A 26,221-nucleotide genomic window follows, 5' to 3' on the forward strand; every position below is an offset into this window, starting at 1 on the left:
GCCAGGCAAAGTGTGAATACCGCAAGCGTACCAGCGTGTCCACCGTCGTCCCGTGGTGGGCCGGAAGGTGTGGGGTGTGCGTTACGTACGCAGCAGCAGGACGAACATGTCCTTCGGGTTGTGTGCGGTCACGTCAGGGTGGGTGCATCGGAGAACCACCGGCCCCAGTACCGCGTCAGACAGCTGAATGCTGTTGGGCGAAAGTATGTTGCATCGTCGGGCAGTGGCAGTGACATCGCACGCTTTACAAACGATTCGATTGTTGTCGGCGGTGGCGGCGGCGGCGGCGGTGGTGGTGGTGGGGCAACCAAATCAAGCAAGTGGAACAAAACGACGTCGAACCGGCGGTCAGGGACGAAGGGGAGAACCGGGGTTTCGGCGGTAAGGGCGGCAACGGTGATATGGATTGCCGTGTCGCATCTGATACACGGCATCGTTGCGCACTCGCTGGAAGGCGACCTACACAGCAGTAACGCTAGTAACGCCGGATATGGTAACGCTTACAGTAACCGATTCGGAAGATTACTTCTGAACGGTACGCGACCGTCGACGGCTGGCGGTATAGCAGCGGCAAGTAGTTTGTCCACATCCAGTGCCACCACACACACCATCAGCACCACCGACCGGGGGCTGTTCGATGGCGGAGTGGAATTCCGCCCTGCCGATGGCACCGCTTCCGCTGGCTTTAACGATTCCAGCGAAATGCCCCAAATTCCGGAGTACATCCGGGCGACGTCGATGGTGTTCTGTATCATTATCATGTGTCTCGGCGTCATCGGCAACATTATGGTAAGTGGTGAGACGATATACTCACATACGTAGACGACCACTCTTGCAGGACTTTGTGTATATTGGAGGGTTTTTTTGTCTTTCTTTCAACCCCTGTCTCCAGGTCCCGATTGTCATACTCAAGACGAAGGATATGCGCAACTCAACCAACATCTTCCTCACCAATCTCAGCATCGCCGATCTGCTCGTTCTGCTTGTCTGCACACCAACCGTGCTGGTGGAGGTCAACTCACCGCCAGAGGTTTGGGTACTGGGCGAGGAAATGTGTAAGTAGCAATCAAACTAGTAGTGTGAGTGATCTTGGCCATTACTAACCATTACAGGGTATGGGAAAGATCCCAGTGGGAAGTTCCTCCTAATTTCGTCTTCTTTTTTTTCTCTTTGCCGGATGTCTTGGTAAACGTACGCTTTCCATGCGAACGGAAGCGAGGTTTTCAAGGAGTTTTCTTTTCGGAACTACATAGATTTTGGTTTGATTTGTGCTTCAACTCTGCTGCAAGTCTTATAGGAAAAAAGTCCAAATTTTGTGTAGTAATTTAATGATTCACGTACCAATTGCTTAGATATTGTCGTATCATGAACTACAAGTTCATGGCTCTTATATTTCCAAGGTTTCATTTGTAAAGACACAGGGAGCTATTTTCGTATCTCGCTTCATTTGCGAGTCAAATGAAATAAACTTATTAACCACGAATAAAACTTTTGCCATTATGCCTGCGCAGCGTTGAAAATCACTCATCGTGTCGTCTCGACCTTTCGGTGAATGGTTCGCTCCCGACCGCTGATCGACGACAATGGAAGCTTCATAAAGCTCCAAAAGTTTTGCCCAGTTTTTTGTCTGCCGATTGCGGTTTCACACCTGGGAGTCACCACTGCAGTGTTCCGTCATCAGCTGCACCCGACACACAGCGGCAGGTGGTCTAATGCATTTTATTTCAGGATGGTTGGTTTGCGGGTTTTGTACCTGCTATGATGGGGCCTTACCAAAAAAAACACACAGTGTTCACATTGAGTTTTGACAATATCCAGACAGAAGCACCCGTACATTGGGATTCGGAGTAACCGGTTAGCCTGCAGCGTTGAACTGCTCTGATTTACATGCAATGACAATTTAAAGCAAATTGTGTACCGCCCGATTTCCACCGGGCCGGTACCCATTCCACAACACAATGAGGTGATGCATTGCAGCAACAGTTGCAGTTAGTTTGCTTTTAAGCAAAACAAGGGGCGGACGAATGATACGAAGCAATCGCAAAACAGCAAACCAACCCACTTCGGTGGCTTGTTGTCAGGAGTGTTTTTTGCCCCCCCCGTTCGTGAATGAGCTCCACAACATTATTAACATAAAATATGACCCATTTGGGGGTTGACGGGCGATAGAATCGGTACAGCGCCCACTAACGATGATGTTCTGCCCCGAACTGAACCACGGTTCCGTCCCGGTCTGAAGTCGTTGGGCGGTTTAATTCGATATTTTCCGGTTATCTTTTCGCATGGTGGGTTTTCTTTGTGCAAATTCGTGAACCAAAAAGTGTGCATAAGAGAGCGTGAAAAAAAAAACAGAAACGTTTCTCATCTTTGCTTGACTGACGTTCGCGTAAGTGATACGCATCCATAGCAGAGGCGTCCAAAGGGATTCATTCTTACCATCCCGTCTTTAGGTGTTGTTGCGGTGGTGAATGTGAAGAATGCGATCCAGATAAAAAAAAGCGAAGAGAAACAAAAAAAAAATGTCAGCATTCTAAATTGCGTCCCATGTCAATGGAGACTCAAGCGATTCTGATGGCACAACATCCAAAAAAAGAGAGAAAATCTTCCAAAAGGATACTGAGTTCGCGGTGCGTGCCCAGGACAGTTTCGGAATCCCATAGCAAATCTCTCGATGCCAATCAACGGCACGGAGCCCCATGCTTTCCTCTCTTTTGTCTAACCGAAAAAGTACAACCATTTTCGGGCTGGAAAAAGGAAGCGAAAGCCAAGGTAATGCATGTTACGGTACCTTCGGGGCTCACAAGTTCCGGACGCAAATCGTTTCGGCTTGCCGTCTCTAATCCCAGACCTGATGAATATGTATTGAATAATACCGAACCGGTGATGTTGGGTAGATTTTAATACAATCCATTTTCGTGCGATGATGCACCTCTGGGGTAACTCTTTTGGAAGGTGGGACGAAGTTTGTGTGTTGTGCAGAAAGTCCAGTTTGGTTTTTTCCACTTCACTTGGCGCCATATCTTCGTCATAACTTCTTCGGTCGATGATGAGCTTTACGCATACTGGTGAGAAGTGAGAAAGGTGAATCAAGACACCTTCTTGAAGGTTCTGTAGCGCGCAGAAGGTCACTCCAAGCACCAAACCCTGAAGGAAGGCCATGAAAGGCTCCCGAAAAAAAACTCCACCCACCAACATCATCCATGGGGCTAACGCCCCTGCTGGCCAACGGAAGGAATCACACAGGGAGTGAGATAATTTAAATGCAATTTCACCACGGGCGGGCTTTCGTGCCGCCGGAGGTGCTGGCCGCGCCGGAAATTACAATTAATTTTGGATATGCTCTGGTTGCGCTTTCTATCTTTTCGTTTGTTTTTTTTTTTGGTCAGCTTCTTTGGTGCTTCTTCGGGGCTAAAGGCGAAAGAAAAGTCCGCTGCTAAAGTCCGCCCGTTTTAGTTCAATTCAGCGTCGAGGACGTTCCGGTGTTCGCCTTGTATTTTTCGCTCATTCACAGCTTAAGTCATGCCCCGATTGGTTGGAGGCTGTGCTCGTGCGATATGCCAACGGGCAACATCCTACCCGGTGGAATGCAAAACGGAATATTGGCCGATATTGTTCGTGCGGGAATTTGCCACGAATTCTTTCTACATGTTTGCGCAGGAGCGCACATGCAGAAGGTATCGAACCATGGTCAGCAGGCAGAAGTTCGAGCCAATAAACCGATTACCTGGTGGCACATAAATCTGCCACCATGGAACCTTTGCGTACCAATCCATGTACCGTGCCAGGAAGAAAAGTTATGAAAATGAACGTACTGCATCTTCCTTTGAGGGGGGGAATCTCCCATCGAAGCTAATCGGAAGTTAGTAGATGCAGGACGATGCACCGTATCTCCCACGGGTTTTGTTGTGGATTGGGAAGCGTGAGGGATGCAATTGAGTGGTCCATAAAATGCAAACCAAGCCAATGCACCGTCGATGATCGGATTATGCTCGTAAGATGCTTAATTTAATTTCCCTCCCGCTCATTACGCCCGGGTGTCGATGTTATTGGTTTGGAAGGAATATTGTAGCCAACGGGCAAAGAATAGAGGAGCAGCTTAGGTTTGGGTTTTACGATCATAACAGACTCTTAAGGTCAATCAATTACTTAGCCAACCATGGAGGTTTCAACCCCCTCGAGTAAAGTGGTTTTCCTGACTTATAATTAAACGGTTGTACTTGTGGCATAATAGCTGTTTTGCAGTTAGTTTCTGCACGTGAATAATGCGTGTTTCGGAATTTGGCATTAACCTGGATTTAAGAAGTTTACTTAGCATGAGTTTAATACTCGGATTTAAATCTATCAAATAGGAATAAGTATGGAAAATGTTTTGTAGTTTTTATTTTAATGATCATGGTGAGTTTTGCATTCCATCAAGGTTTTTGGAATATCTGTTTAAATTTCAGATCACGAAGAAAATAAAATATGAAGCTGTAGCCCAAGGAGTAAAGTTGCATAATGTTCAAAATCGCGGATCTCCAACGCACCGAAAAAAGACTATTTGTACTTTTCATTGTTTAGACTTTCTCATGGAAACACTCTCAATCTAATAATTGAGGTATTTTTACTTCATAATGTTCTCAAAAATACGTCTTCTTTTTTGAAGTTTTAGTGTATATTTTTACTTTACAAAACCACAAAAAAACATCCACTCCAGTCTGTTTGTCGTTGTCAAATGTATTGTACACATTCGCCGTTATCTAAAACACTGCCCTCATCGCCATGTTGTGTGCATCATTGCTCCATTTGGTACACGTGTGTGGGATGTTCTTTGCCCTGAATAGCTATATGTGGTTTTTCCGAGTGGTAAATAGTGTTATCCTTTCATTGCTAGAAACAAGAATCCAGTTGTGGTTTCTTGCTTTACTACGTAACTGAATTTTCATTCATCCCCATCCATACGCGGTTATTGCTGAGGTTGAACTTCAAGGGTGGAAGGTTCAAAAGCAACCCATCCCCAACAATGAAGCAACCGGATCTATACCGATCAGAAGCTCATTCGATGGTGGCATTTACACAGTCAACCCTGCGATGCATTTGGTGTGTGCACGGTGCAATCGGTACTAAGATAAAAGTGCATCGATTTATGTGTGTGCGTTCCTTCTTGCTGTGCACTGGAGCAGTATGTTGTGTAGAAGCTGACCGCCATCTGTTCTCTTCTCGGGGTATTTTCTTCCTTTACAAAGGAAGCACTTCAGCAGAAGCTTTACCATGATTTGGGATTAGATTTCCAAGTGCGTCCGCCAATAGTGTCCACCCCCGGGCAGTCCTTTGTGTGCGTGTGCGGGTGATGGTGAAGAAGATGGATCCAAAATTTAGGTCATCATCAAGATCGTAGCATTAAATTCCACTGAAGCTGACCACAGCATATGTCCTGTTCCGTACGTTCGTTCGGTGCTTCCGTGTTTGGCTTTCCCAGCCCGAAGCTTTGGAAAGATGGAATCACAGCAGTCACCATTGTCGGTTCTCAACCGCTAACGCTGGAAGGAACACCATTTGCTGCCTGCCGAGTACCATTAAATCGACTAGCCTACGAGATGGGATAATGTAACCCCCCGGGTCAGATATTAGTTACACTATCCACCCAAACGCTTGATCGTGGCACGGGCTGTGCGAGATGTTCCATCGGAAGTGGAAACACATTAACTACGACACGGTACGGTTTTTATCAGCCGTCATAAATCATCATTACTACAGCTGGTACATCGAGCTTTACTGCATTTCGAAACTATAACGCTTGAGCGTATTTTTGATCTCGTGGATTCTCGTGGAGCTAGAATAAATCAATTGAACGTTATTAAAACTGGTGCCAATTTTAATGGAAATCGATATATATCGGGTACGACTCGACAAATAGGTCACCCTGTGTCGTTAAAGTAATACATTTTCTTAGTCGAAATTTGGTCCTGTTTTCCTCATCCACGCGATGGATCTTCGTTTAAGAAAGATAGCACCAAATAGGACATTGCTTTCCAGGATATTTTTCCGGATTTTCTAAAAGGAATGAAAGAAAACTCACCAAAAATGTATCGCTTTCCATTGTGGTTCCTTTGTTGGGTGGTTGGGTGTTTGCCTTGGCACTCTCCAACACTTTGTGGCTATTCTTCCGGTGAACGAAATTGTGTATGTATGGACGCCATTTCTTTCGGTTCACAAAAGCTGGTAAAAAGGTAAGAAAAAGCTACCACCAAATACTAAAGCCTCGTCGAATAAAGGTGCACAAAAAGGGCAAAGTTGTTCTTTTGCTTGAGGAGCGTGTGTGTGTATCCACGAAAAGACAACAAAAATAATAATTCATTGCATTATATCGGTAGCTGAAAGTCACCTTCGGTGTCAGCACTGCACGCTTTGAGCAGGTATTGAATGTTCCCATACACGAAGCATCCTTTTTGCGTGATATCTTGGATCGTGTGAACCAAGGGTGGTTTTTGAATATCCTAAGGCATTTGGGTGGTTCGTTAGCCCAATTCACTAGCCCCACGGTAGATATAACCACAAACCGTGCTGCATCGAACGGATGCATACTACTAAATGATGCACGAAGCATAGCGTAACGATGCACCTTCAAGAAGTGCATAAAACGATTGCAACATGGCACCAAGTGAACGTCTCGGGTAGTTTCGGAATGACTCCGGTATCGACGAGTTTGGTTCCGATATCGGTTTTCTGTTCCTTATCGACCACAATCAAATGAAGTTCTTGTCTGTGTGAAAAGGTCGTTGTGCACCAAGCAGAAGCTGTAAAACAGAAACCAACCCTTGGGGGTGGCTTTTTGGCCAAAGCATCTTATCTCAACTGCAGTCTGAACGGGATGAGGTTTGGAATTCATTAAGCTTTGAACTTTTGCCCATACCATCACACTTGTCAACCCCCTGCTGGGTGTATGATTTTAGAAGCAGAAAGCGAAAGATGGCGTGAATCGCAACAACACATAAAAAAACACACACACAGACCGGTATGCATTTTTTTGCATCTTGAAGGATGGCAAGAATTCCGAAATGCAGAAGCAAATAATTTGCCTGATATTCCGTACCGCTTCGGGGTTTTTTTTTCAGGTGTTGATACATTCCTATCGTCACGCGAAGATGTACAACACAAGCAAATGTAAAGAAACTACATGAGTAAAAAAACAAAAAGTGTTACCACCCGCTCTTAAAGTTGTGAAACAAATATTCAAATAAAACATCCGCACTGCATGACGAAAGTTCGACGATGAATAAAATGCACTTTTTTTGCACAGTGTGAGTAATGTAAATTGTGATGCCATACCATGCACAACACCATTAGGGGCCACTCACTTACCGGTGGCTGTTAGCACATTCCACTTGGGCTACCGAGAATCGGGCAAGAAAATAAGGCCTACGGGGCTGGGCAATAAATAGTAATTAGCACCTTCGTAGCAACTGCAACTGACTCGAAGGAGACGTAAGACGTTTGGTTACATTTTAAAGTGACTTGTGACATGTTGCTGAGGCTGTTTGTGAAGTTAACTCATACAATACATGCAGCTATTGATCATCCAGTGAGTGATAGAACCAGCAGGATAGAATCCTACACAACTCCATTAACTCCAACTCCTGTTTGTTGACAGGGAACGGTTTCAAAAGGCTGCCATAATGCACTCGCTCCATCTCGGAGATCATCGAGTGGTGAAACGATTAAAAGACCGAGCCAAAGCCAGACATGCGATCGGCCCCAAAAACCAATTGATACACCACGAAACGTAAAAATACAATCATAAGCAACTGTTTTTTGTCCGCAGGCACATAAATTAAGTCGCGCTCGTACGTGTGTGATGCTCTGCCCACCTTCTGCTGCACGATGGCAAATGCGTTTCCGTATGCAGGCGCCGTAATGCGAGCGCGAACTGTTCGTGCTTTATGTGGCTACACTGGAGCCATACTAATGAGCCATCGTCACTGTTGAAGGTGGGGAAGAGCTGCTTAAAAGAAAACATGATCCCGAGAGATGAACAAAAAACGCGGAGTTTCTTATTGTTTGAAGCAACAAGATAAATGCGTCTCATCTTGCTTCCAACACACAAACCGGTGCCGTGGTGGTTTATTGTGCTGCAGAAAAGGTAATTGGTCATTGCATGCAACAAGTCGGTTGGAAGAGTTGTTTGTAGTCATTTGTGCGTTCTGTATCACCACCAACCGTACAGCCTAATTTAGCTTTATTGAACGCTAAACGGTTGCACATTAGCGTACAGGCGGGGTGCGGTTTAAAAAATAATGTTATACACATCCCCTATCCTGTTTGTAATAGCTGAAGGTGCGAACGTTTGCTGGTGTCTGATGTTTGCGATTTGCTTTTCTTTATGCCGCTCCCCTGTATGGTATCTTCCCGGTTGTTTCGGAATAAATTTAAATGCCGCCACATAAAACACCCTATAAATGAACGTCAGCGATAGTCTGGCGAACAGGAGCACAGTTGCAGCCGGGTATTGCCATCCGGTCGGATCGGGTGTTCGGATCGGTCGTCTTCTGGGCAACGTGAACTGGTGAACATTCTAGCTCAGTGGTCGGCAAACAGCGAGCGAAAGCTAAATATCGTACAAATATACAAGAAATGTTTTTGAATGGAATCAAAGTATTAAAAATAGCTGTTAAGTAGAAATTAAATACTGAAAATTAAAAATATTTTGTACATTTTAGCGTATTTTCAAAGCTACTGAATATGTTTGTAACATAAATAATTGTTACAAACTCTTTGTAGTTCTTATAGTACATTATAAAAGTAATAGTTTGGCAGAAGCTTAAGGTAACCGAACCAGACATCGGATTTAAAAAGATTCCAAGATTTCATTGCTTACAAGAATATGCAGAAACTTTGTAACTATTTTCATAAACCAGCGATGTGGCTAAAATGCAGCTACAATTTGTGACAAAAATTCAACAAGATCAGATATGGAATGGATAATTTTCGACGAAGAGCCACAAAGAAGGTGTCAAAGAGTCGGGTGCGACTCACGAGCCATACTTTGCCGACCACTGTTCTAGCCGAAGGTGAAATAGTTCACCGTGGCCATCCGACCAACCGCTGTAATGCAAGGCAGGATGAATTTGCGCTCAGCATCCCACCAAAATAAAGACGCGCCAACTGACTCGGACTCTATACACGGTGGTACCACGGGTTACATGTGAGAGTTTTCAAACAAGAGCTGCTGGGAACGAATGATATTTTGCTTTCTATATGTTAGCATAGATTTAAGATACTATAAATCATAAATTAGATGATCGCAAAGTCTTGTAAGGGAACCAGAATATAGCAGACTACTGAACGGAGAATACTCGAAAATGGTGAATCTGATTGATTTGAATTATTAAACTTAAAGAAGAAGATCATTTTTTAAGTAAGAAAATATTAAAAACTTGCAAGTATTCTATAGTAACTTTTTAATTTCTGATTTTTTTACAATTGAAATATTTGCAATAACATCAACAGTTGCAGCATTGAAGTTCTTTGTATTTCTAAAAATCGTTAGTTTTAGGTTTAGAAAAGATATTCTATTTTTTATTATTTTTCATGATTTTTTTTCCGGACTAATTTATTCAAGAATATTAGTAATATTATTATTAAATAAATATGTACAATTAGTTTTTTGGTTAGTTTTCCAGTTACTCAAAAACAGCGTTTGTGAGGCATTCATTTTGGAGTTTTATGTTTTGTGTTGAGATATTCAATTGTTTCTCCTTTTTCGTTTCAATTTTTTTTTAAAAAGAAATTGAATATTTCTATATATACATATCTTTAACTTCTTCTCTTTAAACAACAACATGTTGTAACTTCTTCTACTAACTGACCATTACTGCAGCGACAAGTGTACTGCAGCTGCTTGCCATCCAACCACTTCATCGACAAATCATGCAATATTAATTAAGCAATTAAGTAAATAACTCTGCCCGAAACACAACACGGACGGTTCGATGCAATCGACAAATTGTGCCAGAAATCCTTCTCCACATATACTCCACTCAACGCCTTTAGCAAACCATGTTCAGCAATGTTTCTTTCTGAATATTTTTCATTTCTATCTCCCACTCGGATGCCTGGTGTCGAAATGCAGAACGTTGTGATGCGACCGCCGTGTTGCATAAATATTTTGATCTTCAGGTTGACGCGTTCGCTGCGGAACAAAAAAGCCCGTCATATACGCCAGATTGCAACCGAGAAGAAACGAACGGTCGCGTGCGTGTGGCGTGTGTGTGTTTTTTGCCTTCATCTTCAAAGCAAACGGAAAACGGTGAAACGGTTTAGCATGCCGGCAAAGCAACGGTTTCATGAACCTGACAGCGATTTGTTAGTGGATCAAGTTTCTCCCCTTGCAATCCCCGGATCGTTTGAAGCCGGTTGTCAAATGCTGCAAAACTTCAATCGATGAAGATGACTTACAGCCTTCGTTGCAGGTACTGAATGGATGAGAGAAGACGGTGCGCCAGATGGATGCGGTGGAGGTCGAAATTGTGTCTTTAGGTGTCGTTCGCTTAGGCGTAGAATTTGTGTTGGTAGTTTGCCAACGGTTTGTATACACACCACAGCATTTGGATGAATTTGAAGTTTGTTAATTTTTTCTGTGGAGACGCATAAATATCCCGATTCACTAATAAAATGAAATTATTAGCTTTTACTAGTATAAAATAGCGTCGGAATGATACGGTAAGGAACAACGTTTAACAGGTTCCATAATGTAGTAGCAATACTTTAGTGTCGAAGCGTCCCAAAGACCGAGCCATGCTGTCTGGTGTATTCGTTCGACAAAAAATGGCATATCTTTTGCTGCACCTGAGTAATTTCCTTCACTCACTTACCAAACCCTCTGCGATCGAGTTTCCCCTCCCCGGGGTTCACAGGTGACTTTATTATTTTTATCGTTTTTCGAACCACAACAATGAGAAAACAATAAATAAGTCGGTTCTGTACACCGGAACCTGTTTGGCTAGCATTTGTAACAATTCACTGGTCGGGTTGTATGGGAAGGGAGACTGAGAAAAAAAAGGAATAAATAAACAAAACGGTGTCATTGGGGCGTGTAAATTGATAAAATTTTATCATCATGCACATGACGCTGTCTGTGGTTGAGACCGGGGGTTAAATTATAATTCGGTGCGCGGGGCTGAAGGAATGGGCATGGGTGCCAAGATGGTTATTGTGCGGGGGTGTGTAATTTATCGTTGTTCAATATGCTGCCAGGCGGACGACACGATTGCCAGAAGTGTTCCCAGAGATAATAGTAATACGTCTTGTATCATATGTTCTAGTGCTATAAAACAATACAAATTAAATTATTTCTAAACGTTATGTAGATTTATGGGAAAATAATTATCGAAAAAAACGAAGAAAAGAAATACTTTTAATCACAATTTTACTTTTTCATGGTTGCTACTGTTTGCTAGCGGCACTAGTACAAGAGACAACTGTCCTATCACGGTCAACCACTTTTTCCACCCCCCCAACTTACACTGCCAGTGCATAGATACGGGCCAACAATATGCCGAAGGTGTTTGCGACAGTTTGGTTGATGTTAATTACTGACGAATCTAATTAAAAACCAGTGAACCAAAACTGAACCGATGAGCTTCTTCTGGGAAACCGGTGAAAGAAATTTCTTTCTTTCTTTTTTGTTTGTTACATTCCGCGTGGAGAACATTTCTCACCCCTTCAGCCGTGCATGAGTCTTATTCGATAAAGAATTTATGAAAAGAAATTGTAAAGTGGGAGCTTAAAACATATTAACTCGATAAAAGTATGCCCGGTTTCGTGCGATATGGGACTTTGTACGGGAAAAGTTTTCTCTGGTGAACAATTATCCATATTAGTACTTTTAAAAATTGTGGTGCGTGTTGACGGTTGTATTTGTTTTTATATTTTCTCTTATTCTCTTATCGTATTTGTTTTTTTTATATCTCTTACCCTTTTCTCTGTTTTTCGACAATAAAAAAAATTGTTCATCACTGCCACAACTGTAGATGAATGTTTGATTTGCGTTTTTGTTTTTTCGGCGCGTATTGAAAATTCACTTCAAGTGAACGACCATTTTGCGCCAAAGAGTGAATGTTTCTTAAAACTCTAACGACAAACAAAACGGTTGATGCGCGGATGCTTCATTGCATTCATGCGTTCGTGCACGATGCGTGAGTTTCGGCTAAATGAACAGCCATTGATGAAAAAAGGTACCAGGAGCGCAGACCATTCTAGCTTACCTCAACATGTCGTTCTGCTCGTGATTATATTTTCGGTCGGACAAATGAAAACCGATGAATGGGGTTTTGCCATTTTATGAATGAATAGAGGAAAAAAGCGCGCATACAAACGAAGCGATGTATTTCAAGTTCACTTTAACTTTAAGCTGAACCATGCTGCATGGACAGCCGGAATCGATCGATGGTGAACGATGGTTTTCATAGCGCTTTGTGTGATTAATCTATTATAATACTTCTCATAGTTGGATTGAACTTTTCGGAGGATAATTTTTATAATTCTTTTATTTCTGTAAATGAAATTTTGATGCTAAAGCTTTATTGTTTTGTTATGTTGTATGAAAAAAAATATTAATTACTCAAGTTATATAAATGAAATGAAAATTTTGGATTTTTGGATTTGGATTTTTGATTATTTTTACTAACATGTAATAAGCAACAAATTTTTCTACTGTTTTGACGTCGAACTCCACTCTTTAAACGAAAAAAAGGCGGCTTGGCAAAAGGTTAGACAAATCAAATGAATTTCCTCACACAAAGCCTACGAAAGCCAGCTTTACTTTGTGGGTGAAATCATACAAACGCAAAATTATGCTTTTCCAAACAAATGAGCAAAGCTATTTAACTTTCCAGCCTTTTGCCAACGGGCTCGTTTGATTTTCCTCGAATTTTCCAAGGCTGAAAATGGAGAAATTATTTCACAATATTAACACTAATATTTATTAACTGTTTCCCACAATGTGTACATTCGCAAAAGTGGTTAAAGGTCCCCTGAGGCTTCCCTCAGTTTTGACGCTTAATTTCTTGGATTGTTTACCGTTTGTTGTGGTATTTAAATTCTAAGGGTATGATTAGATCTGTTTAGATTTTGTTGGGCTTTCCCATTTTTCCCATTACCATTTCTCATACAACGTTTTTGTACCATGCGTTTTCTTTCGCAGGCAAAGCGGTACCGTTCGTGGAACTAACGGTGGCACATGCCAGTGTTCTAACGATTCTGGCAATATCCTTCGAGCGTTACTATGCCATCTGCGAACCACTGAAGGCAGGATACGTCTGCACGAAGACCCGCGCCCTGTTAATCTGCCTCGCGGCCTGGACTGTCGCTGCCATCCTGACGAGGTAAGGCTTAACCACGCACTAACCGGGCATTACCGCCACTCATTCGTTCCACCACACGATCAGTGCTGGGAGTGCTTTCCGCAAACTAACAATCATCTCATCCATCACCGCGAGAGTGGTTACGGTGTTTGCACGGGCTAGTCTAAACCGTACCCTTCCCTCGCTGCATGAGCCGGCAATGTAACGAGCGTTACAACGAGCTTTTCTGCACTCTGTAATCAAGCGTGTCATGTATGTGTGCTTTTGGGTTCTCACTGTTGTACGTTGCTTGCTTATGTTTATTTATACGTTCTTCATGTGTAGCATTATCATCTTCGGACGCACCCACATACGATACAAATGTCAACCTCCACCCGGTGAACATCCCCTTGAGCACGTTCGATCAGATCGATCATGTTGTGGTGTGTGTGTGGTAGACAGTGGCCACTTAATCGAACAAACGAGTTAACTCTTACAATCATCGCCCTGTATCTTCATCTCGTTACGCGTATCGATTGATTGATTGCAAGCTACTGAATGTACTAAGGTATTGGCTGTTCGTTCCACTACATCCTTTCGCTCAGTAGCTCATCTGCCGCCATGGGGACATCGTCGTCGGACATCTATCGTTGGCTGTCGCTCTGGTGACAAGTCTCGGACAAGAGTAATTGCTTCGTGGTCCAGTCAGTGTTCTCCTGTAGATTTGCGATATTCGATACGGCTTCTCTAGTAGGAAAGCACACATTCGTTGGAACTGAGAAAAGGGAATGGTGTGATGCAACAAGGATTACGAAGGATCGTTAAATGTGAATTTAATGGCAATAGAGACGGGTACAACCTTCCGGATAAATGTTTATTTTAAGATATTTTTTAATGACTCGAATTGAATGGAAATAATTAAAAAAAACTTCACAAATTGTGAATTTTCATATTTGGTTTTTTGTGCATTGTTGGTTATTTTTTAAAAATGCTGAACATATTTTTATCTATAATATTATTTTTCAAAATACTTTTCGCTTCTTTCCCTTATGAAAACATATTAAAAGGGTAGTTTTAAATCGCGTGAAGCGAAATTGATTTAAACATAAAATTTTTCAATCAAATTTTTCACAGTTTAAAGCGGTAAGGACTTTTGATTAGTTTCTTCTCTGTTTGTAGCTTTTTTACGGCATTAAGGAAACTGAAATTTTTGCAATTTATCTTCGTTTGCATGGTCAAATGCTAAATTTAACATAAACCACCAAAGTGCGAAGGATCCAAAACCAAACCAGAACTGTAAGGATATGGTTTATCGTACTTCATTTATGTTGTGAACGATAAACATTTGAGTGTATCGTTGAGTGTTAGCGGATCATATCTCCCCCCCGGCAAACGTCAGAAGTGCATACAAACTGAAGTAATAAAATATAAATAAATGCTTTGTCGATCAACGGTTGCGTGGGTAACCGTGGCGAGCGTAATGACCGTTTCATAGAAGGAATCAGTTTTGCGATGCGCAACTATGAAATGATTCGGCACACATCTTTTTTTCCTTTTCGACACAAGGAAAATGTGGAAAGTTTCAGCGTATCATCATTGTGTCGTATTTATTGTTGTGCAGCTTTAACCATTCGGATAAGCGCGGGGGTGGAATGGTGCAGGTGCACTCGGGGGGAAGGAAAGTACGAATTCTAGCGTCCATTTGTGCCGACGCGACGAATATTAATGCAATAGCCATGCATTTCTTTTGCCACTCAATGTAGCATGAAAGCCACTGCTGGCACGTCCATCGTCCTTAGAGTGGCCAGTGACAGTTTGGCTGGCTGGTGGTGTGTGTGTTTTGTGGTAACATTAGTTTCATCTGCTTTCGTTTAAACGAAGCGTCCTTCTGTGTGATGGGTCGATTTTTTACCATCACGCGCACGATCCCTGTAAAAGGAGAAGAAAGAACTCGTAAATTGTGTATGAGGAATATAACAAAAACACCATCAATAGCTTTGAAGTAAAGGTCAAGATGGGTGCTGTAAGGAAATTCTGAAAATAAAGTTAACTTTTGCTTACAAACAAACGGGTTTTCTCTTCCGTGCCAACAAAAGCGACAGGGATTAAAAGTTATCCTTCACGTGTGACATTCCTTTTCACTAGCTACAGTTTCGTCGCAAGTTTATGCTTTAAAAAGATTTACATGCGCTTGTTTATCTAGCGACGTTGCTGTACCCGGAAGGATACTTTCGCGCGTTAAGCAAATAGAGTTAGTTTACGCTGATCACGTCGTTTAAAGTTGATGTGACAGTGAGCGTTACGAAGCGTAACGTAAAACGAAAAGCCAGTGTGAATTTTCCGGAAAACAATCCCTTTTCCAACTTCACAAAAGAGGTCACAAAAAAGTGACAACAATGAACGTCCATTTGAAGTCGTTCGCGAGCTGGTGGTGGTACAGTGTACGAAGTACTTAGCCTTTTAGCATTCATGAAACGATACTTTAATCTTTCTTTTCTTCTAATTGTGTGCGCGCCCGTTTATGTATTTGCTTACCATTTTCTTTGTTAAATTAATGGCTGCAAAACTAAGTCAAGTGAAGCTGCAAGGTTTGAAAAGCGTTTGAAAAAATTCTTTTGAATCATAGAAAACAATGATTAAAAGGAAATGTTTTAATGTAGCTAAAATAGAAATAAAAAAGAAAACTTTTACCGAGAAGAAAAACAACAACCAAAAACAACCCAAAAGGGTTAACAAAATGAACAAAGCAAATAAGTCAAAAGGGGAAGATAATTAAAGGTGAAAGGTACAACCAGCTTACGTTAGCCGATGAACCGAAAACATTAGCGGGATGGTTAGTTAGTGTATCTTAATTTCATTATACGGTGACAATAATTGGCCCTGCCCTGGTAGTTTCAAGCAGCAGGTTCGGGACGATATGTTTCGCGAAAAGCAATAACCAATCGAAAAGAAGCTTCTTACGCCATTTTTATGTTTCTTGTTCCGTGTGGAAAGTAATTACGTTAGTTTATAGATTTTTTTTTCGGTTTGAGTACCACTTCTTGCAACATATTCTTCATTTACTACGATACGAAGTTCTTGTCGGGGGGAGGAAAAATAAAAATAAAAAAAACAAAACCACTAATAACAACCCTCCCCTCTTCCCCCCTTTCTCACTCGCCTCCCTCAAGCGTTTCAGCTCATTCAACCATTTCGGATGTAATTATGACAGAAGGGGACCCGCTAGCCAGCAAAAACTTATTTATTGGTGTGCTTTAATTGATCAATTTCATTTGAAGTATTGCAAGACGAAAAGCGAATGCGAAGAGTTTTCAGTTTTCATTAAATAAACGCTTGCGAGAATAGCTGGACGTCTTGCATTTCCAAATGGCGAATTCCAAGCCAGTGAAACATTTGAAGAGGGTTTTCCCGGTTGTTGGACTGCAGGAAATCGGAAGAAATTGTGTATTTTTTTTATAAAGTATTTTTATTCTCGATCCATCCTGCTAAAGTGAATGTAACGTTGAGCAGCGCTCTCGTATTGCCCTTTGCGACATTTGGATGTCCTTTTTTAGTTGTTGTCGTTTTTATCGTCGCTCGTTCTGTTGCTGGTGCTGCGTGGTAGAATGATGATTTAAAGCTTTTTGGGGTGGTGAAGAGAGTGAGTGGTCCGCCAAATGAAGAAATGCTCATTTTATTCATTAGACGCCTTCTGTTTCAGCGAGAAAAATGTATTTTATTTTTGTGTGCTTTCGCAAGTCGACCCCGAAACAAAAAATGGCTCTCAACGACGGTGGTTGATTGTTAGCATAACCACGGTCAACCATCGTACGGATTTTGACTCGAATACATCGAACGATTGTGTGGATAAAAAATGTGCTAATACTAGCGTAAGGGATGATGTTTGATGCATAAAAGATGATCCGAGCGTAAATAACCTCTCACTCGAGAAAGCTCGATTTACTAAACTCGATGACGGCATTGTAATACCGGTTATCATGGATTATTACCTCGCGGCGTAGCGCGAAAACGAAACAATCGACCACGGCTAGACGATTGGGATGCAATTAAAGAGAAATGATGCGGCGAAAGCAAACGGAATCGTTAATCGAACGAATGATGATGATGATGATGATGATGTCCAAATGATAAAGGGAAACGGCATCGAAATAAATCTAGATCCACGGTCCACGAGTAACGGTCTAGCGCAATACATGGGAATAAATCGCAATAGAAACCTCGCTGGTAACGTTCGATTCGATCGGTGTAACGCAAGTGAACGAAATTTATAGACCGGTCGGCCCGTTTCGCAAGGGAACGAGCTTGATAAGCATCGTCAACAGCCGTCGGAATGAGCGTTTTGGTGTGTGGAAATGTGCTGCTGGAAAGCATAAATTGTTGCGATGGACACATTTTATGCTTGATGAAGCTGAGCGTTTGTACTTCATCTACGTTCGGGGAACCGATTGCCGATTCTGGCACACAAACCACATAAGCTCACATGGTGGTTTTGTTTTTAGCTCGTTGCTGGAGTTCTATGCTTTACGGTGCCGTACGGAGGACGTACGGACGTCGTGCTGATGTACTGACAGCTCAGACAACCATAATTCATCTGACATCTCGGTTTCAGCTGAAGCACCATGTTCCTGATTCGCAGCCCTGTATCTTTCGCTGTATCGGAAGAACAATCACCTCAGTGTTATGGTATCCTTCCTGACCTCGATCTTCGAGTAGATCAATTAAGATTGGTAAGGAAGCTCATTTTCAACGTCCTTAGCAAAGGATTGATTGTGATGGATGGAGGTTTGGTTTTCGTTTCGCTCTCGGTAAAACTGTCGCCCCAAACATTCCTAATCAGCCAGAGAGAGAGAGAGAGAGAGAGAGAGAGAGAGAGAGAGAGAGAGAGAAAAAAAACCACAACCATACGTGTACATGTGTTTTTGGTAGCTACAAATAAACGAACAAACGAACGGTTTAACCGAGGATTGTGTTAATTAGAACGCATGTCAGAAACGTCGTTTTCTTGGTGTGCTTTTTCAACCAAAGAATTTGTGGCCCACAACGGACCGTAAATGGTATCGTAGATGACGCAGCCATTGACTTCGGGTTGCTTTTGTTGCGTTTCTATGTGGCAAACGGGTTCCCTTCATACCAGTCTTAGCGTATGGCTTTTTAGGCGCGCTTTATTTCGCATCATTCGTTCATCGTTCAATGCCTAGCTTTAGGCGTAAAACTCACTTTTCTATGTTTCTTTCCTTTCCCAACCCCAACTCGATGCTCAACCGAATTGAGGTTAAACAATCATCAGATGATTCGTTGCCCTGTATATGGTGAACGGCGCCGCACCAAATGCTTCTTCCCATCATCGTTTCTTTTGGGCACGCGAAAAAGTTCCGCTTTTTTTGCATAAAAGAATATGCGCCTAAATTTAGATGACCCGCCCGTCCGTTTTGATCGCATTGAAAATGTCACTTTTTTGGGTTTGCTTCTTCCAATTGGAGGTTTCTTTTCCTTTTGTGTCTCTGTGTATGTGTGTTCGTGGCCATTTTATCATTTTACTCTACGATCATCAGGACGATGCTACTCGGGTTAAGGGGCTCGTTAGAGCTTTATGCCGTTGATGTTTGCCACCCCAAAAAAACGCGTACGGCAAAAACAGTAAACAATGGGTGGAAAATCAACATTGAAAGGAAGTAAAAAAAATGAACCGATATTACCATCCCTTGCTGGGTGTGCTTGGGTTCTTCATCTTATGTCTCACACTAAAAGATCCCGACGGTCACAGATCACCGAATAAGTGTGTGTGTGTGTGCTTGCGTGTGTATCGTGCGTATATCGACAACCATCGCAGATGGATGTACAAATGGATTGGAAAATTGAGCAAACTGTACAAAGCACGTCGGAAATGTTTTCCATACTTGGCAAGGGGCGCAGGGCAAGGCAAGGGGCACATCATAGGCCAACTCGGAACATAATTTGGTTTCGGGCATCAAATTTCAAGAGGCGTTGATTGACGTTGTCCTGTGACGGTGCCTTAAATTGTATGCTTACGCACCGAATCGTCGTGATTGTGTGCTTGTGATACTCCTCCCTGTCATCCATTCCCAATTCCGTGCCCCTCACACCCTTCCCTTCTGAATTTTTCGGAGAAAACAGAACTGTTAGTGGATAGTAGAGTTGAATTTTGTAGACGTTGGCAACGTTGGCCCTTACACGAAGAAGGTTTTCCACACCGTTGGTTATGGGCTTTTCAAGGAGCTTAGGAAGTGTTGGATTTCTCTCTTTGTCGGTGTCGGGATAGAATTCGATTAAGAAAGCATCCGTATTAACTGATCCCATCCTTGTGTTTGGGCTCTTATGACACTTTAGACTACGCTCGTGCACGGTAAATTGAAATTAAGACTTCCAGGACGAGTTCATTTTCAGTATTATTCGTTTGATATTGTTTGGGAGTATATAATGGGAATTAAAAGTATAGAAAAATAATCTTCAAGACGAGTTGTTAGCAAATGCTTTTCTGGAAACTGATATGTAATGTGTTAAGCACTGACTGGGACATTTTCCTATTTGTGGTTCATTTCGATGTACGTTAGTGTTTTGTACTGTAATTTAACTAAACGTTTTACTTCTATTTTGACCAAACGATTATCCATTGTGTGTGCGCGCGTGTATGTGTGCAGGATGAAAAGCTGAAAACGATACTCGATTCCTGTTATCTCTTTACCGTACGACCCGGAAACGTTGAAAGCAGATGAGGATGATGATCCCTTCAAGAAGGCCTATTTTTATTTCCTCCTTCTCCGGAGCAACATCAGACCTTGTTGTGTACTCGCCATCTCGCCTCTGTATCCAAGTGCCCATACACACCAAATCTGAACACAATCTCACTCCATAAAGCCCATCATTTACAGGATTTCACTGGAAACGAACTTGATCGGTTGGAAAGTCCGGAACGAGTGTGGTCCGCGAAAGGAAATCGGGTTTTTTTGTGTAGCTCTCTTGTGTCGGACGTAAACGTATATGTGCGTTTTGGGCCGTATGACGATGCTAGGCGTATGCGTACGGAAAATTTACGGCTTGCGGGCCAAAGACGCCGATGTTTGGCGTTTGTTGATTGAATTCATGGGATCCTCCGCAAGGGTGGTTTTATTTTTCTCTACTCCGCTTCCTTTCTTCACTGGTAAACGGTAAACCCCTGCAGTCTCCCGGGAAGGGACCTTTTGGGGTTAGTGTAGCAGCTTGGTGTTTTTTTTTTGGGCCATTTGCTGTTGTCTAGTACTGGTTCGGTATTTTATTTCGGCAATCGCTTACGACACGAGCATTTGCTCAAGTGGTTGTCGCGCCGCGTTGGAATGTCGGACAAAACCCCGGGCCAACCAGGAGTGGATGATTGCATAGATTTGCTGAAGAGGTTCGTTCAACCCGACACCCGAGAAAAGGGCAGCAGCACCCAACTTTACCACAAACAGCTGATTGCGAGGGATTACAGTGAAGCAGCGTGAAGGAGAATACTGGATTAAGGGGCAGCAGCAACGACAAAAAAAAAGAATATCCAACACACACACAGAGGGGAAAAAACTGGGAACGTATAAAACGGGGCAGGAAAAAAAAACAGGCAACTTCAAGAGAAAATAAATAACAAAAAATATGCACCATGAAATGTAATGCGGCGACGGGTTTTGATCGAATTCGTTCGATAGAAAACACAAGCACACTTAAAAGTGAGAATGGAATTTCGATTTCGCTTCGATTCATTGTTGTTGAGTGGAAATTGATAGCAATGTTGGGGTTCGATATTTGGGGGAAAATAAACAACAAACAAATAAGCATGCTGACGAAGCGTTTGGTGGAACGCAGCTAGGGGAGTTGGCAGATGGTGACATTTCAACGTTGATCGGTTGGTTGGTTATTTGTCATTACCATGCTTGGGATCCATCGTGCATATCATGATTAATCGTATGCAAAAGAATTAGTTAAAAGTTAACCCGGAGGCTGTTCTAGCTTTATTATGGAGTGAAAATCAATTTAATTTGACATTCAAAAATTCAAAAAATGTTCATGTTCTGTCAACTACCATGCGCCTCCATCGAATTTTTATGTAACATTTTTTAACGAGTCAATAGTAGGAGTAATTTGGGAAAATTTGTTTTAGTTTTGTATTGTTATTGATTAAGCCTAATTTTTCTTTAAGTTCCATATTTGTTACTAATTGCGTTTAATTTCAAGGTTAATAAAATAATAAATTTGAAAATAATTTTTTCGAAAAAAAATGCAAAACTTGAAGATAAACTTATTTAGAGCTATTTTATACATAAACGGTGTGAGGAATAATTGATTGGCGGCTTTCATTATGATGGATTCGTCAAAGTGCTACACTCTAACTGTCACAATTAAACAGTATAAAAGGTTATACGGGTCCCATATACTAATCTGAGTCTTTGTCTTCACAAAACCATAACAACTGGACAGAGCATAAAACCATCTACCACATAGTGTCTCTTACGTTCTAAATATGGCGTTAAATTTGGTAAGCGGACGAGCAATGGAAACAGAATGATCCGGAAGAAAGCAATAATACCAGACTGCTGACCAGTGAAGAATGTTGTGCTGCTGCTGATATAAATTGCTTAAATAATCTTCGTTTGCATTCCAGTGTGAAATGCCCGATAGAGTGTCCGTAACATAGTCTACAGGCGTTTTTATGATCCCTGCTAAGGGTGAGATTTTAGCGCAATCGCTATTCGTTAGAACAATGTTTTATTGCTAGATTTCCGTTGGAATTCAGTTTGCAGATATTCGTGTCCGTATTGAGCGTGAGTGGATTCCACAGACGATGGAATGTCGGTCATTAAAAATTCGTAATACTTTTTTTTTTGTTAACTCGAACCATTTTAGTTGTACACTCATCCATATCCGACAGACGTTGATAATTAAGCGACAAAGAAATGGCATGACGATCATGTCATAATTTGAATGGTGATCAAATGAATGTGGCCGCAGCTTTGTCTGTAACGTAACCGGTAGAACCGGAACTTCCATTTGTGGTACGGGTATGATTGACGAAACAATTTACAAGTATCCCAGCACCACGTCACGTCCAAATCCGTGTCGGTGATTTTTTTGTTGTTGTTGCAACAAAAATGTGGAATGAAAGCAAAGCAACGTCCAAAAGATCACAGAGACAAAAACTTCATCAAGCTGCTTAAAATGGTTGTGATGAATAATTGCATTCCTCTTATTAATGATAGAATGTGTCAGATTTTTTTTATTTATTTCTGTCGAGATGAGGCGAATGATGGGTGTCAATTCGTGAGCAATTTGTCAAGGTGACTCTCTGTATCGCGAGAGTGATTTATCATTTTGCCAATGAGAATTTATGTCAGATTAAAAAAAAAGTCTCAAATGGGAAATATGTACAGGTAGTCCGCGAGATATACTATTATGGTGATTCTCAAAGATTCGAAAATCCCGAATAGATATGACCTTGAAGATGTGACTATTATCGCTGTTATCCACTTATCCGATAAAGGATGAGCCAGAAGAGCATGGATATTCGGAGTATAATCGGAAAAAATCTATAAATATAAGGCAAAAATGGAATCATTCAGTGGGTTTTGTGTAAAAAGTAAATATTTGGTAACTAAATTTGAAGTTTATCCGATGCTTTACACTAGGTATTTGAGTACTTCTTCCAACTGCTCCTATGCGCGTCCGCTTCCTATCCGCTTTGGTGTGTGGTATTCCTGTGTTTATGTATCTCTGTGTGTGTGCGTGTGTCTCTCCTCCCTGGTCCCCTTTTGCTCTCCTTTAATTATCGCTGTCCGTCAACCGTGTTAATCGCCACGTCCATCGGGCAGTCCGATCCTTTTCTTCGCCGAGTACAGCGTGCAGCCGTATCTGGACGGAAGCCGGGCCGCCATGTGCCTAACGAAAGCGTCCAACGGTTGGACGTTCACCTTCTTCCTGATGACGATCTCGCTGTTCTTCGTGCTGCCGTTGGCCATTCTGATCGTGCTGTACGCGATCATTGCCCGCAATCTCATCGCTAGCGATCGTTCGCGGCTGAAGATACGGCTAAGCAAACCGGAACTCAGCCACAAGGCACGGAAACAGGTCGTGCTGATGTTGGGCGCCGTGGTACTTGCCTTCTTCACCTGTCTGCTGCCGTTTCGCGTGCTAACGCTGTGGATCATACTGGTGCCGGAGGAAACGTTCCAGCAACTGGCACCGGAACGTTACTACAATTTGCTGTACTTTAGCCGCATCATGCTCTACCTCAATTCGGCCGTCAACCCGATCCTGTACAATCTGATGTCGTCCAAGTTTCGCAAAGGATTTCTGCGACTGTGCAGCTGCACGGATTGTGGCCCGAGCGGTGGACGCGGTGGTCGGAAGGGTCGAAATCGGTCGGCCACCTTCACCACCACGACCACGACGACCACCACGACAACGAGCTCCACTTTTGGTGGTAGCGGTCATCCTTCGGTTGGGATTGGTGGCTGCGAACTCGACCCAAACACGGACGGGCTCTATCCAATGGATCGGAAGAATGGGTTGAAAAAGCTTACATTATCGCTGGACGATTTGCGCCTTCAGCTGCCGGCCGGTGAACCAATGCCACCGCCGTCCGCTTCCTTCTACCGCCTCAATCTGGTACGGCAGTACTCGAGCCCGTTGCTGGCCTTTTCTTCGCCCACCCCCGTCCGACCTGCGCCTTGTCATCGGGGTGCATTTAAGCGCCAGTTTAACGTGACCTTCGACGAACCGACCGCACTGCTAGCGTCGGCCGAAGCCGAACAGCTACTGCTACGCATCGAACAGCCCGAACCGGACCCAGATGCACCGGTGCTATTATCCCGTCCGCAAGGTTTGCGTAATCCGCTGCGGATCAAGCTGCCACGGTTCGGCGCACGGCGGCCGGTAGCGAACGGGGACCGAAGCCGAAGGGTGGCCACGGTGAAGCAACTGTCGCTGGACGAAAGTTTACTGACGGCTGCCATTGCTGGGCGCAAAGTTTGACAATTTCACCGCGATCCATCGTTCGATTAGGTGTTTGACTAACGAACCGGATGTTCGTGTCGGGGGGTTATTGGGAAGTACGCAAGGAGAAGGGTACGAAGTCGACATCCCGCGGTGTCGCTTTTGTCGGCCATTGTCGTACGTCGTGGTCGTCGTCGGTGTTTCTAATTGAGTTTCGTTGTTCACCAACGGTACAACCCATCCGAGGCGGGTGGTCTACGCTCTCGATGTCTCGACGGCGGGTTTGGGCTTTGAAGGTCGAGTCTCCGGACCCGGGGACACGGTACGCCCAAACGGTCACTGACCTTCCCTGGATTCAGACCGGGCAATAGGAGACTGGGAGACCATTCTTCGTTTCAGTCAAGAGCGTCGTAAAAGCAACAACAATACCCCTGGACAAGGACGACAGCACGAACAATAAAGGAAAAGTACGGCCGGAAGTGAAAGGCGTTGTGTTCGTCCCTTTTTTTCGGTGGGAAAAACAGCCAAACGACGGCACACACATAATCGTCACCCGGTAATAAGCCGTACCGTTATCGTTAAGCCATGTTTTAAGGGATCTCCACCACACATGAACCGATTGCTTCCTTCCCGCCCGCCCCGAAAACAAAAGCCCCTTCAAATACGAGAGTTGCTCATACCAAAAAGAAAAAAAGAAAAGGGAAACGAAAGTAGAAAAGACACACAATCGAAGAAACAAAAATGTTCACCAAATGACCGTTGCGTAAATCGGTCGATCGCATTTACTTTACGCAATTCGCAAGTCCTAGTCCGTGCCACAAAGTGTGCGTTGAGGGGTGCGAAAAAAAAAGATATAGAAAGAGGCACGTATATGTAGCGAAATTAATAGTATTTCCGGCCGGTGTTTCCATGTTTTCATTTTCCCGGCAGAACATGCGGCTATGCCGAAAGATTTCAGTTATAGCGTTTTATTTTCATGTTGCTTTTTTTCTCTCTCTCTTTTGTTTGTTGTTGTTAGTACTGAATCGAATTTTATACATAACAGGCGTATCAGCATGGTTTATTATTGTTGATAAGTGTGTGAAACATCGCTTTGTTTCATGATGATGTTTTTTGTTTTGTTTTTAGTTGATGTAGTTTTAATTATTAATAGCAGTAACTGTAATCATTACCAATGTATAATAATGTATCCAAAATGGGATGAAAGATATGAAAATGATTATTTATAAACAAATAAAAAAAGGTAGCTTAATGGAAAATGTGCATCGACGGCCGGACAAGAATAAAAAGATTTATTTATTTTTCTTCAATTGATGGATCGTTTGTGTTTCATGTCTTACAATCAACATATTTACATGAGATCGCTTTTGCATACTTTTTCCTTTAAACAGATGTTGACTGATCGGTTTTTTAGGGTGTAATAAATTAAAATTTAAATAAAAGTTAAATTCGATGAACTCACGATGAATTCGATGGCAACACGCTTGTTTACATTTCCCGCTCGAGTGATTGAATTTAGCTTCCGTCGCTATTGCACAGTAACTTTGGTGAGTTCCACCCCACCTGGGGGGAAAAAAGGGGATATTTTAAAAGTAAACTCCGGAGCAGAAAATTTAGTGTTTGTTCTACTAAATCCAGCAGATAATAGCACCGCTTGGTGGCCGGGAGCATCACGATTATAATTTACCGTCGCTACCATTTGCAAATAGAGCTGATCTGTTTATAGCCATCTTCATGTGGAACGAGATGCAGGGGTAAATAAAGCAAGAAGACAGTGGCAGTGGGAGATTGTTTTGACTTTGTTTAAATACTCGAAATAGCGATTCGTTGCCAGTGGCTCGGAGCCGTGGAGAAAAACAAACAATAGACTTCTATGCAACACGATGGGGTTAATCCAGCCATTGCATACGCTTAAATTGTTGGATAAAGCTGCTTAATGTCAC

At 42.6% G+C, this 26,221-nt stretch overlaps 1 protein-coding gene across 1 annotated transcript; it reads left to right on the plus strand.

Moving 5' to 3' along the window:
• On the plus strand, positions 1-25,592 carry LOC125764699 (growth hormone secretagogue receptor type 1-like). The gene is made up of 4 exons (XM_049429210.1): positions 1-789; positions 893-1,055; positions 13,181-13,361; positions 23,156-25,592. Exons 1-4 carry the CDS (start codon positions 703-705, stop codon positions 24,315-24,317), a joined length of 1,593 nt encoding a protein of 530 aa, XP_049285167.1. The 5' UTR covers positions 1-702; the 3' UTR covers positions 24,318-25,592.
• The last annotated feature ends 629 nt before the right edge of the window (positions 25,593-26,221 follow it).

This window comes from Anopheles funestus, chromosome 2RL (genome assembly GCF_943734845.2).
Source record: "Anopheles funestus chromosome 2RL, idAnoFuneDA-416_04, whole genome shotgun sequence".
Taxonomy (NCBI): domain Eukaryota; kingdom Metazoa; phylum Arthropoda; class Insecta; order Diptera; family Culicidae; genus Anopheles; species Anopheles funestus.

Excerpts from the sequence above, each read along its gene's own strand:
- LOC125764699 (XM_049429210.1), top strand. The coding sequence starts at position 703 with ATGCCCCAAATTCCGGAGTACATCCGGGCGACGTCGATGGTGTTCTGT. Across the intron at positions 1,056-13,180 it reads GGTACTGGGCGAGGAAATGT|GCAAAGCGGTACCGTTCGTG; the intron begins GTAAGTAGCAAT and ends TTTCTTTCGCAG. Across the intron at positions 13,362-23,155 it reads GTCGCTGCCATCCTGACGAG|TCCGATCCTTTTCTTCGCCG; the intron begins GTAAGGCTTAAC and ends TCCATCGGGCAG.